This window comes from Cetorhinus maximus, chromosome 9 (assembly GCF_964194155.1).
Source record: "Cetorhinus maximus chromosome 9, sCetMax3.hap1.1, whole genome shotgun sequence".
In the NCBI taxonomy this organism is placed as follows: Eukaryota; Metazoa; Chordata; class Chondrichthyes; order Lamniformes; family Cetorhinidae; genus Cetorhinus; species Cetorhinus maximus.
This window is the reverse complement of record NC_135887.1, coordinates 87,471,734-87,486,230: the sequence shown is the minus strand read 5'-3', so window position 1 is coordinate 87,486,230 and position 14,497 is coordinate 87,471,734. Positions and strand designations below refer to the sequence as shown.

Genomic DNA, 14,497 nt, shown 5'->3' with positions numbered 1-14,497 from the left:
CTGCCAAAGTCATCACAGACAAGAGGGCACAGTAGTCAGCAGGCTCCCTGCACCTCTGTTGCCGAAGTCGGGGATGCACCTAGACATAGCAGTAGGGCTAAAAAGATTAAGTTCTGAATGTACACTGGTGGCATGGACGTACAATTATTAGTTTGGGCACTTGCAAATATGTTAACTTGCACTGTTTGGAAGTTTCCTGGATTCATTCTTGCTGCTAGTTGCTTTAATGTTAGTGTACAGTCCATCCCTTACAGGTGAAGGGCATCCTGGAGGACCAAGGATGGGTGTCCTGCTCCTTAATGCATGCCTGCACATGGAGTCATCGCTCTTTGCCAAAGGTGATGACAGCCATGTGCGAGAAACCTCTTTCGCACTATTCTGCTTGCCTCCATTGTCCTCAAGACTATTAGTGAGAACTTTGCCTAGTCATAATAGAAAGACTAATCACATGAGCCCTTGTCAGGCATGACCATTCCTCCAGGAGGTTTGCAATCACAAGTTGGCTGCCATTCACCTGCATGCCCCTTGTAGGCATCCACCTCCCTCTCTCCTTCAATCCCTAACTACGACTGGAGGTGATCCCAAATGGCTCAGTTTGAAGGGCAGCTCTACACCTTGCTGGGATCCTGCTACGAGAACCCTCTGAACCAGCTGCCATGTGGGTTTCACCATACAGGGAGGATTTCAAAAGAACAGTGGCCTCATAATCATCAAGGTAGACCTTAGTTGTCCAGTTGGGCTGACCAGCTCCACCTTCCCGAGAAAACCCTCTTCCTACCTCGATGTTCTGCTGTTAGACATCGAGGGCGTTGCCCTGCTGCCTTTATACTAAGATGGTGCGTGTAACTTTTCAGTCCGTCTCCACCACCTTTTACCCTCCTCCCGTCACCCACCAACATCCCCCCCCCCCCCCCATCACTGTTGAGCCCCCCCATATGTCGACCTCTCTCACCTCTGTCACCCTTTAACCTCCCCCTATCATCCTGGACCTTATAACTGTTGACCTTGACCTGCCTTCCCTCCGAGCTCACACCAGTCAAGATGCCCATGCCCACACTGATCCTGCCCTCTCCCATTATTCGTGCCACCATTCTTGTCCCCATCAATGGCCTTCTGATGAGAACAACACCTGCCATACCCACACCCTGATCCTTCCATCCTATCACATCCCAAATCCCCCTCAGTGACTTCCTTCCTACCACCAGCACTCTGTTCTCCCCCCAGGATTCCAGCATCGACTCGACTGACCACACCTTATGAAACTCCTTGCAGCCCTCCCCACACATCATCACCTTGCAGCCCCCACCCCCCTCTTCCCATCTCTTCCAACACCAGCACCCAACCCCTCTTCTGTGCACACCATCTCTTGCGGTCATCAGCAATGGTGCTGGCAGTGTTGACTGGCTAGTGAATAATGAAAGTCTGTCTTGCTGAGGGCTCACCACATTTGTAAAGTCAGGGTACCAGGATGGTGTAAATTCTTGCTGGTGGGCTGGCATATTTTAATGGGGCCAGAAGATTCCCATGAGCGTTCATGAGATGCAAGATGGGTTCCCGACATTGACCAGCGACTCACAAAGTCAGGTGAGGAAGATTGCAAACTGATTTCTCAATAATCGGGAAACCGATTTTTGGCCTCCCGCCACGTTCCACCTTCGCCTGCCACAATTCCCACTGCTGGTGGGAGTGGAAGATTCCGTTCTATTTCAGAAACTTACCACCCTTTTGGTTAATTTTTTCTTCCCACCAGCCCACCCTCCACATTTCCTTTTTTTCTCGTTGCCCTAAATTTTGTACAGAGATTCAATTTGACCAAATTGCTCATCATTTTTAACATTTTGGTCATATACCCTCAGGCTTTCCTTTTTAAACGGAGGAAAAATCCAAGGTATTAAGTCTTTCTCCATACATCATTCCTTTAGATTCTGGAATTAACGACGTAGCCTCTCTTTGTAACCCCTCTAACATTTTACTGCATTATAGGTCCACCATCTATGAGAGGGGGCATTGTAGTTATTATTCTGCATGCAGAATGCAACACGTAGCTGTGAATTTTCCTTAGACAATTATACTTACAACTGGAAGCAGAGGTCTCCAGAATATTTTTTCTCCTGGCAATAGATTTACGCAATGATTTTCTGGTGGATTCCTGCACCATGGCAGCCCTTTGAACATTCAATGAATATTTATCCATCAACCTGACACAGCTGGACCTGCGACTGGCAATACTTTTCCGTACTGAACTACAGTTAGTACCGTTACGAACAGGCTTATTTTCATCTTCCCCAGGGATGCAACCCCCACCTGCAGATGGTGCATTGCTCAGCTGACAGTTAGTCGAGCCAGCCTCTCCACAAACTGCATTTTCTTTAGTAACATCTGTTTTCAGCTTTGTTGCTTCATGATTTGTACTGATGGTGTTCACTGCAGAGGCAGCAGGAGTCAACGTTTCCAAAATAGGTCCACTTGGAGGAGGCGGGTTTACTTCAACTGCTTTTTGAAGCAAGTTCACATCTTCAAAAGTCAGCAGAGTTTGGGCTAAGTTGGCCACATGACTCTTTTGTAACTCTGCACTCTTGCAGTCATTCAGTGACAGTTCAACCAATGGAACTCTACGATTAACTGGGACAATAGGGCATACATTGTTCTTTTCAGTTTCTAGACTGGCAGTCGCTGCTACTGCACGTGATGCTAATCGTGTCAGACGAACAGGATGGGCCTGCTCAACTATTTTATTGCAGTCACTGTTATCTTCCACAAATATTCTATTTGAGTGCTTTGGCCGCTGAATTGATGAACGCCTTAAACTTTTTCTGCTTCTAGAAAACCTGGAAATGAAATTTTAAAAACCGAAATATCAAACAGCTGGCAAATGAATTTATGAATTTCTCTATTCAAATGAGCACAGTAAAATTCATACGAATTACAACTAAAACACAGCCTTTTATCTGGATTTATCCATGCCATGTGTCATTATATTTTGTTTAATCAGAATTAAAGATTTTCTGCCTCCCAATTTTCTCTGATCCTTTTCTAAAGGAATGGATCTCAAACTTATTGTCCACAGACCACTGAAGTGAGGCAAAAGCGGCCCACCTAACCCATCTGTTTGTTTGCCGCTACAAAAAAAAACGCAAGAATTAATGGGAACTTAGGGGAACCATAAATATTGCACTTTGTTATTAAATGTAATAAATTTATGTGCATTGATTTACGTAAATTATCAACTCATTCCAGAAATACATTTTGGTTTTTCAGATTAATAAAAAGGGAAGACATTTATTTGAAACACTTAAAATCACAATCTTCTGAGAAACTGATACTTATCTTACATCCATGTTAAATCAAACAAAATCAATATTAACAAAATTTGCTTATAAAATTACATTGTTGTCACATGCTTGATGATGATTCATACCATGCATATAGGAGTTGGCCTGGTTGAGAGGCATCAGGGACTTGGCGGGGTTGAGGATTCTGGCCTCTCTTGTATAGACTCAGCCATGGCATTACATGTCAGTGACTTCAAGATCACCCTGGAGGACCAGTGCAGACCACACGGAGAACCACTGTTCTTTCTTCCACCCAATAGGTCCTGGGCCATTAAAGCTAGCAACAGCACATGTAATGCCACCCTGGTTGGTCAATTAGGTGACCAGAGACTAGCAATTAAATCATTTTCAAACTGTATGGCTAAGCTTCACATTATTTTTATCAAGTGAGTCAACAAGAACTGAAGAAGCTTTTCTATTAGCTGTGAGCCAAAAGAAGCACTTAGTTGAACGGGACAGGCGCTTAATTCTTCCAAATCACACATACTTTAAAAAGAAACTATAAGAAACTCATTCCTTTCCTTCCACCCTTCCCATCTCCATCTTAAAATAATTGATGCAGGATCAGGTTTTGTGCATTTTCTTCTGCTACACTTTCTCCTTTCTATTCCATCTCCAAGCTTCCCAGTATAAACAAAATACACCATTTATCCCACACAAGGAAAGCAGAGCAACTCATTCACACCTATGAGTCATTACCGCAGTTGGACTAATTTCTTCTGTAAAGAGTTTACACTTGCATGCAGTCATTTTAGGTTTGCTAAATTAGTCATCTCAAACCATTAACATCTCCTAGATGACTGTTCAGTATAACATTGGTAGACAACAGCACAGGAAAAAAAGAAATTGCTACGAAGAATTGGATCGCTTAAATCTGGCTAATGAAATTGTTTGGATGTGCTTGATGCCACTTGTCTTGCAACTTAAACAGAATTCATACCCTTACCTCTTATTTGGATCCTGGGTTACAGATGGGCGTCTCCTGAGCCGTTTTCTCTCTGAAGGTGTTTTTGGCATCAACTCAGGCTCTGCATTAAAGTCACTGAAAAATATTTTCAATTCATACAGAAATAACTAGCTTAAGTGCAGTAATTCTTCACTATAATGTCCCTTCAGTTAACTTTGTGAAGAATAGTTTAAAGTTATTATGGTCCTTGCAATTTATTGGGGTAGTATTGGCGCCAATGCAATTTTGTTTAGTAGAAGTGGACAGTTTAATGGGAAACGCTATGGCTGCTATATAACAAGTGATGCTTGAGCCCGTAGATTAGGCATGTGCAGAAGGGAATATCCTAATGCTTGCCATGCACTTGTACCTCATAGCACTGTACAAGTCCAACAATGGTCTCATGATACCTGGCAGCCAATATCCTTACTACAAGCCTGAAAGAACAAGGATTTGGATTGTAGAGGAAGAATTGGCAACAGAAACAAAATATGTGAAGATCTAGAGCTTTCTCAGGAGAGAAGGAAATCACAGCTGTTCAAGGAGAATTGAGGTGATTGAATCGGTTGATTGAGGATTCATAACCAGGAGAAGAGATAGAGATGGGAAACTGAACATTAAGTGGATAAATTGAAATATTAGTCAATCACATTTAACACTGATTTGTAATATTTAAAGAAACAGTAAACTATTGAGTAAACAATCATTTGTTTGAAATTCAGAGCTCTTAATGCACTTTAAGTGGCAACTTTGTCAATGACTTGTGGAAATGAAAAAGGAATTATTTAAAATTAGACATCCAAGTATTGGAAACTGTATATTTCACTTTAATTTGGGAGCTACAGGTAATTGTTACTTTATATCAAACTATCAAGTGAATTTCTTAAGTTCATGGACTAAGAAGAAAAGGACGAGAAGAAAAATTTATCACAATATCACTTTACTCTGCATACCTTTGTTAATTATTGACATTCCACTCCCAAAGGGAACAACTTTTGCAGGGTGCATTCCTATTCCTGCTGAGTGTAGCATGTGTTATAAAAACAGAAAATGCTGGAAATGCTCAGCAGGTCAGGCAGCATCTGTAGTGGGGGGGAGAGAGAGAGAGAGAGAAAAGGGGGCAAGGGGAAAAGAGAAAAAGGAGAGAGAGAGACAGACAGAGACAAAGAGAATTAATGTTCTCTCTCCACAAATGCTGCCAGACCTGCTGAGCATTTCCACCATCTGCAGTATCTTATTTTTGTAGAAAATAGTGGCAGGCTATTCAGCTTTGGAGGAAATAGCTACAGGAGGACACAACGACCAAGCCAAATAATATTCTCTAAATATTTCCAGAAGAGGCCAAGCGACTGCAAACAGGAACCATAGCCTGAAGGTTACGGGGAGAAGGCAGGGGAGTGGGGCTAGGTAGAATGCTCCAAGAGCCAGTGCAGACTCAATGGGCAGAACGGCCTCCATCTGCACTGTACTCATGATTTTTAAGTGAATTTTCTCCTCCACGCACCCCCCCCCCCCCCCCCACCAAAAAGTGTAATTAAGTCAATTGTAGTGTACCTGCCATCCAGACATAGACCAGGAATCAAATCTGAGAACTTAAACTATTGAAAAGACTTGCAGTTATATAGTGCCTTTCACAGCTTCAGACATTCCAAAGCACTTAAATCCTATTGAAGAAGAGTTACTGTTTTGATGTAGGAAATGTGGCAGTCAATCTGCACACAGTAAAATCCCAAACAGCAATAGGATAATGACGAGGTAATTTGTTTAGATGCTAGCTGATGGATAAATATTGGAAAACTCTCCTTTGAAATAGCATCTTGAGACCTTATACACCCATGGACCCAGAGTCTAACTCTGCCATTTTCCTTGGTCTTGGCACTTTTTAAAAAAGATTCTATTGTCCAAAACTTTCTTGGTCATCTTTTAATTGTCATTTGAACCATTTTGTATCTGTCATTCCACCTGCTTGTAACCCTTTGGAAAAAAAAAATCTATTGATGTTTATTCTTAGTTTGAATGTTATTACAGCCCTATATTCTGAATTCCACCTGTGAATTCCTTTTATTTTAAAAACACTTCAAGCTCACCCCTTAAGTCATACTCTCTGGAAGTGACATTAAATTGGGATGAAAAAAAGTTGAATCTCCCCTTCATCCCAGGTAGTATCCTCATGAATCACTGAATCCAGTTATAAATTGGTATATCCTCAAGAACTCTCAGCTGCAGTGGTACTTGCATGCATTTATTTATTACTATCCATATTATGAAGCTAGTCTTTGTGTAACTGAGTCAGACTTCAATAAATTTTATATCCAAGGCCCACTGAGTATTTTGTTCAATTATTTTTTTGCTCTTCCTCCATTTAGACTGTATCCTGATCCTTTAATTTCACATCAAAAATGCACCTGCCATTGCTCTGCCTGCTCACTTTATTTTCATTTACTTTCACAATTCACTAGCTCTGTAGTTATGAACATTTTTAGAGTAAACATGAACAGGGCATGGAGAGAGGTGTATATTGGACAAAAATTTTGAATTTGACATCCTTCATCAGGGAGCCAGGGGTTGGCATGTCAGGAAATAAGGGAAGGGTGGGCTTTTGAGAGATGGAATGCAGGCAGAAGAGTTATGGTCACTATATATATATATATATATATTTTTTTTTTAAATGAGTGGAACACAAGAGGACCACAATAATGCTGAACGTTACTGAGTTATGAGAGGTCAGATACTGACAGTTCTAGTAACGTTGAAATGCTATGGATATGATCTGGGACAGGAACTTGGCTCTTAAGTTAAACAGGGCAGAAATTATGCCCAATGGCTTCAGAGCTGCAGAGAGGAAACTGAATCATCATCTCGGCCTAGGAGCTTTTGGGTGGCGGCTGTATAGGACTGCTTCATCCAACATAATATCTTTACCATATTAAGTTGAAAAAGCTCTTGCTCGTCACAAGTGGTTGAACAGTACAATAGCTTTCATGTGGTCAAGGGTAGTGGCAGTGGTGATACTCACACAGTTGGCTGGATGGCTGGTTTGTGACGCAGAGCGATGCTAACAGCGTGAGTTCAATTCCCGTACCGACTGAAATCATCCATGAAGGCCCTGCCTTCTCGACCTCTCCCCTCACCAGAGGTGTAGGTGACCCCCATGTTAAACTCACCACCAGTCGTCTGCTGCAATGAGTGCACAGCCTATTTTCCTCTGGCACTATGGCGACTTTCACTCATTTCGCTGAGCAGTATCAAAATATGTATAAAATCTGATTCCATGCCAATGAATTGTGTTTCCATGCTGCCCTTTGGCAACAAGGAAAAGGAAGTCAAAGATCGAGTCTTCGGTACACCTCAGGTGATCATGTTTATGGAGCAAGAGAAGAAACTATTGAAATAAAAAGTGCTGGCTAGTTTTGACAGGAACACAAGAAAGGGCACTGCCAGCGGTGAACTAATGACATTAAGAGGCAGAAAGAGGAGAAAAAAGGGAAAGACTGCAGTGATTAGAAATCAAGATGGATTTGTGCATCTGCTGGTTATTTTCACCATGGCAGAAACTGAAGAGATGCAAAAGGAATTAAAGCTGGATAGTAGCAATATATTCAAGGAGTTGAGAGCAAAAGATCCAACACTGCCACACACTTCCTTCGTGTCATCCAGTGCACTTAATCTTAAATCGTCATCTTCAAATCCCTTTGTGCCCTCATTCTACTGTGACTGTAAAATTCTCCCAGCATTCTTCTGCCACAAACTTACATTTTCTAACCGTGTCCTATGCATCCAACCCTTCTTCCTTTCAACCATTAGCAACAGAGGTTTTAATCACCTTGGCTTCGATTTCTGGAAATTGCTCTCAAGATCCCTCTATTCCCTCCTCCTTATCTTCCTTGAAGTATTCAATCACCCAGCCCTGGCAAAAACTCTTTCCTATCTCAGTATTCTATTTCTCCTGTTCCTACGCAAGGTCTTGGGACATTTCATATACTAGATACAAGTTTGTTGTTGCACCACAAATGCCCTCAAACATGGCACTTATCCTATCTCTGAAGCATGTGGGGTTGGTCAAGAAGCATGCTAAAAGCAATATCTACTGTCTGTTAAAGATCTGGAACCAAGATATGTACAATTTACAGACTGGGGTTAAACATGGAGCCCAGTTAGTACTTTATTGAAATGTAACAGTGTTATATGATTTTCATCTTAGGTGGGTTGCTTCATCAACTGATTGGACCACAAAAAAAACCAGTAGATCTTGCTCAACTGCAAGGATATCCCAAAATGAAAAGACAACTTCTGGCTTTTCTTTACAACAAACCGCTCTCCCCTGCCACCTACAACAGGTGCAAGGAGCTCTTGAACATCATTAAGATTGAAACCATCCATTCAGCTGCCTTTCCCACTTCCTTCCATTTCCCTAGTCCACTGGGCCAAACATGCCCCAGCCTTATATCTTTTTCGTTTCTCTATCTCCTTCCATGCCATCTAAGCTCAATTTGTCCAAGAGACCCAGGTCTTGCTCTCTTAACCCCATTTCCAACAAACTGACACCCTGCACGTCCCACCCCCATATTAGCTGATCTTGTTACATAAGTACATAATTACATAAAGTTGTAACAGGCCTGCTCCACCATTCAATATCATGACTGATCCACTTTCCCAGTGGATTCTCATATCTTCCGATTATTTTTTATTAAAAAAGAGCCGAAAAATCAGCCTTGAATATGCCCATTGAATAAGCACCCACAGCCTTCTGCAGTATAGGGTTCCAAAGATTCACAACTCTCCTTGTGAAGAAATTGTTCACCAGTCCCAAATGGTCAACCCCTTGCCCTGAGACTATCCCGCCAGGGAAACAGCCACTCAGCATTTACCCTGTTGACCCACCTTAGAATCTTGAGTTTCAATAAGATGGCCTCATCCTAAACAAGTAGAATGGGCCTATACTCTCCAATCTCACCTCATAGGGCAGCCTTCTCATCCCAGAGATTAATGAGGTAAACCTTTATTATACAAGCATATTCTTCCTTGAAATTGGAGACCAAAATTACTGTACACACTACTCCAGGTATTGTTCTAGCAAAGCCCTGTACAATTGCATCACATTTCCTTACTCTTGTACAGGTATTCACCGTATAAAGCTCTATTAGGACATTTTTATTTTAGCATGGTTTGTAAATTAGGGAAGTTCCCAAAATAGCATTGCCTCCATTTCAGTTTTAGCAGTTACTGCTCATGTGCCAAGAACTATATTGGAGCCACACATTTTCTTTAAAAACATACCCCACTGCTTTGCTCACCACCTCCCTCTAGCAGAGGATCAACAGGGGTGGCAAGCATATGGCAACTTAAGAGTTAGCAAGTGGATTTTTGGGTCAGTTAGGTTCCAGGCAGCTAATAGGTTTTTGATTGAAAAAAATTTTTGGTTGGGAACATAACACCCCCCCACCTCATTACATTTTTTCTTAAGTACTATTAGTTTAGCAAGCCTTTAGGACAACATTAATACTAAATGATGGATACCTGTATTCCAACCTGCTTGCAATAAAAGCCAACGTAACATTTGCCTTCCTATTTGCTCATTGCCATTTTGCGTTTTGTGTAAAAGGACACACAAATTCCTCTGAATACCAATTAAGTTTTTCATCACTTAAAATATATTCTTTTTTGTATACATTGTAAATAGCCAAGGCCCCAGCGCTACAGTTATGCACTAGTAAGAACCTGCCAACTTGAAATTAGCTCATATATTCCTACTGCTTTCTATCCTTTAGCCAATCCTCTATCCATGCTAATATACTGTATTAGCCCCAAACTTGAGCCCTTATCTTGTGTATAACTATTAGCCACATTTAATAATAGTATACACAGGCACATATCCAGGTTTGCTGATAGCACAAAGATAGACAACGTTGTAAGCAATGTAGAGGGAGGAAAGGGAGGAAAGAAGGGAGAAAGGGAAAGGAAAGGAAAAAAGGAAAAAGGAGTTAAGCAAATGGACAAAACTGGCAAATGGATTGTGATGTACGAAAATGCCACATCATCCACTTTTGACAAAAAAAAAAATTCCTAAATGAGGAAAAGCTAGAAACAGGGGCGGCCCAAAGAGACTTGGAGGTACAGGTGCACAGATTAAAGTGTACAGGTACAGAAAATAATCAAAAAGGCTAATGGAATGCTGGTTTTTATATTTAAAAGGAGTAGAATACAAGGAGATAGAAGTTATGCTACAGTTAAAGCAGCAAAATCAAAATATTCACAAAAATACATTCATTGAAATACAAAACCTCAGCAAGATCAATCCATCCATGGCTTACTAAGGTGGTTAACTTTAAAAATGAGAAGCTTTTAATGTTGCAAATACTAATACGAACATGCAAATTAGGAGCTAAAGTGGGCCACTTGGCCCCTCGAGCCTGCTTCACCATTCAAGATCATGGTGGATCTAATTTTAACCTCAACTCCACATTCCTGCCTCCCCAAAAACCTTTCACCCTTGTACTTTTCAGGAATCTATCTAGCTCTGCCTTAAAAATATTCGAAGACTCTGCTTCAATCATCTTTTGAGGAAAAGAATTCCAAAGTCTCAACCTTCAAAAAAAAAATTTCCTCATCTGTCTTAAGTAGGCGACCCCTTATTCTTAAAGTGACCCCTAGTTCTATATTCTTCCACAACAGGAAACATCCTTTCCACATCCACCAAGTCCCCTCAGGACCTTATATGTTTCAGTCAAGTCGCCTCTCACTTACCTAAACTCCAGCAGATACAAGCCCAGCCTGTCTAACCTTTCCTCATAAGACATACCACCCATTCCAGGTATTAATCTAGTAAACCTTCTCTGAACTGCTTCCAATGCATTTATATCCTTCCTTAAATAAGGAGACCAATACTGTACACAGTACTCCAGATGAGGCCTCACCAATGCCATGTATAGCTGAAGCATAACCTCCCTACTCTTGTATTCAATTCCCCTTGCAATAAACAATAACTTTCTATTAGCTTTGCTAATTACTTGCTGTACCTGCATACTAACCTTTAGCGATTCATGCATGAGAATCCTGCATCTCAGGGCTCTGCAATCTCTCACTATTTGTCCAGTCAAAATGGGCCTCATTTTCCCACGTTGCACTCTATTTGCCAGATCTTTGCCCACTCATCTAACCTATCTATATCCCTTTGTAGACTCATGTCTTCTTCATAACTTATTTTCCGACCCATCTTTGTCATCAGCAAATTTAGCAACCATACCATTGGTCTCTTCATGCAAATCATTTATATAAAAATTGTAAAAAGTGAAGGCCTCAGAACTGATCCTGCCAACCAGAAAATGACCCATTTATGCCCACTGTTAGCTAGTTAATCTTTTATCCATGCCAATATGCTAGCCCCTACACCATAAGCTTTTATTTGTCATAACCTTTGATGTGGCACCTTATTAAATGCCTTCTGGAAATCCAAATACAATACACCACCAGTTAACCTTTATCCACAGCCCATGTTACTTCTTCAAAGAACTCCAACAAATTGGTTAAACACGATTTCCATCAAAATCATGTTGACTCTGCCTGATTACTTTGAATTTGCCCAAGTGCCCTGCTGTAATGTCTTTAATAATAGGTTCTAACATTTTACCTATGACAGACGGTAAGCTAACTGACTTGTAGTTTCCTGCTTTGTCTCCCTCTTTTGAGCAAAAGGAGTCATATTAGATATTTTCCAATCTAATGGAACCTTCCCTGAATCTAGGAAATTTTGGAAAATTAAAACCAACACATGAACTATCTCACTAGCCACTTCTTTTATGACCTTAGGATGAAATCCATTAGGACCCAGGGACTTGCCAGTCTGCAGCCAACAATTTGCTAGGTACCACTTCCCTGGTGACTAATTTTCTTAGTTCCTCCTGCTCAATTCATGATTTACAGCTATTTCTGGGATATTACTTGTATCCATTATAGGGAAGACTGATGCAAAATACCTGTTCAATTCATCTGCCATCTCATTTTCCATTATTAATTTCCCCAGATTGACTTTCTATAGACCAACGCTCATTTTGTTAACTCTCATTTAAATATCTATAGAAACTCTTATTATCCGTCTTTATATTTCTAGCTAGCTTTCTTTTGAACTCTAATCTTACCCTCCTTAGTTATTCTTTGTTGTTCTTTATATTCTGTCCAATCTTTGTGCAATTATATGCTTTTTCTTTAAGTTTGATATTGTCTTTAGTTTTTTTGGGTTAACCACAGGTGGTGGATCCTCCCCTTGGAATTTTTCTTCCTCTCTGAAATGCATCTATTTTGTGTATTCTGAAACATCTCCTTAAAATGTCTGCCACTGCATCTCTATTGACTGATCCCTTAACCTCATTTACCAGTTCACTTTAGCTAGCTCTGCTTTCATGCCCTCATAATTGCCCTTATTTAAGTTTAAAATACTAGTCTTGGACCCACTCTTTGCTCCCTCAAACTGAATGCAAAATTCAAATCATATTATGATCACTGTTACCTAGAGGTGCCTTCACTAAGAGATCATTAATCCTATCTTGTTGCTCAATACCAAGTCTAGTGTAGCCTGCTTCCTGGTTGGCTCCAGAACATGCTGATCTAAGAAATTACCCTGATAACATTCTATGAATTAGTCATCAATGCTACTTCTGCCCATCTGATTTTTCCAGTGTGTGTGTGGGGATTAAAATCCCCCATGATAATCGCCATACCTTTCTGACAAGCTCCCACTATTTCATTTTTGATAGCCAGTCTTACTACATAGCATTGCTGTTAGGGGACCTGTATACCACTCCCACAAGCGACTTCTTACCTTTATCATTCCTCATCTTCACCCTAACCTAACTTCAAGAAACCAAGATGTAGAAGTGGTTTCACTTCTACATCTTGGTTTCTTGAAGTTAGGTCATCCCTCTCTATTGTGGTAATGTCATCTTTAATTAACAGAACCACCCCTCCATCTTTTCCTAGCTTCCTATCCTTCCTAAATCTCACATACACTTAAATATTCAGATCCCAATCGATGCCATTGTCTCTGCAATGGCTATTGAATCGTAATTATTTAGTTCAAATAGAGATATCAGTTCACGCTCTGTTTTGAATGCTGCTTACATTCATATAGAGTCTTAAGCTTTGTCCTTTTATCTTTGAAACCTCTAATCTTCTGTTGATTTACTCTTGAGATTTGTACTTTGTCCTTTCCTGTCATGGTCCGTTTATCATTTCTCATATTAATACTTTCCTCTCTTACCTTGTCTCTACTCTTTGATATCCCGCATCTTCCCACATTTGATCCCTTGCCCCACTATTTAGTTTAAAACCCCCTCTACTTCTAGCTGTGGTTTGCAAGAACACTGGTCCCAGCATGATTCAGGTGTAGACCGTGCCCAACAACATAGCCCCCATTTTCCTCAATGCCAATGCCCCACAAACTGCCCCATTTCTCCCACACCTATCTTTCAACCATGTATTCATCTCTCTAATCTTATTTGCCGCATGCCAAATTTGCACTCGACTCAGAGTAATAATCCAGAGATTACCACGTTTGAGGTTCTGCTTGTTAATTTGCTGCCTAGCTCCTCATACTGAGTATGTCGAACCTCTTTCCTTGTCCTACCTATGTCATTGGTACCTATATGGACCACGATTATTGGATTCTCCCTCTCCTACTGTAAGTTCCTCCCCAGCCCTGAGCAGATGCCCCGATCCTTGGCACTGGGCAGGCAACACAGCCTTCTGGACTCTTGCTCTTTGCTGCAGAGAACAATGTCAAACCCCTCATTATACTGTCCCCTACTACCACTATATTCATTTTTGCTTCCCCTGCTTGAATGGTGTCATGTACCATGGCAGGTCTGCTCATCCACCCTGCAGACCTCGCTTTCATCCATAAAAGCCTCAAACCTATTTGATAATTGCAAAGTCTGAGTCTCCTCTACTCCTGTTTGCTCAATCCCTTTACCTGCTTCACTCATGGTCACATCCTCCTGTTCCTCACCGCAGACCAAAACAGACAACCCTATTCTAAGTGTGACTGTCTCCTGGAATGAAGTGTCCAGGTATTTCTTCCCCTCCCTTACGTTGCAGTGTCTGCACTTCAGCTTCCAGATCAATAATCCTGATTCAGAAATTCTCTAGCTGCTTATACTTACTGCAGGCATGTTTGCCCTAGATCGCTTTGGCGCCCAAAAGCTCCCACATTCCACAGCTGCAAAGG

The 14,497-nt window shown here is 41.1% G+C and overlaps 1 protein-coding gene across 2 annotated transcripts in view; it reads right to left on the bottom strand.

Annotated features, from left to right (window-relative positions):
* The window catches only part of LOC144684802 (inner centromere protein-like), a 78,322-nt gene that overhangs the window by 40,679 nt on the left and 23,146 nt on the right, over positions 1–14,497 (bottom strand). For both annotated transcript variants that reach the window (XM_078549037.1, XM_078549039.1), the window contains 2 exons: positions 4,279–4,374; positions 2,077–2,828 (listed from right to left, as the gene is read on the bottom strand). In XM_078549037.1, the coding sequence (XP_078405163.1) occupies positions 2,077–2,828; positions 4,279–4,374 (848 nt within the window). The remainder of the gene's footprint in view (positions 1–2,076; positions 2,829–4,278; positions 4,375–14,497) is intronic.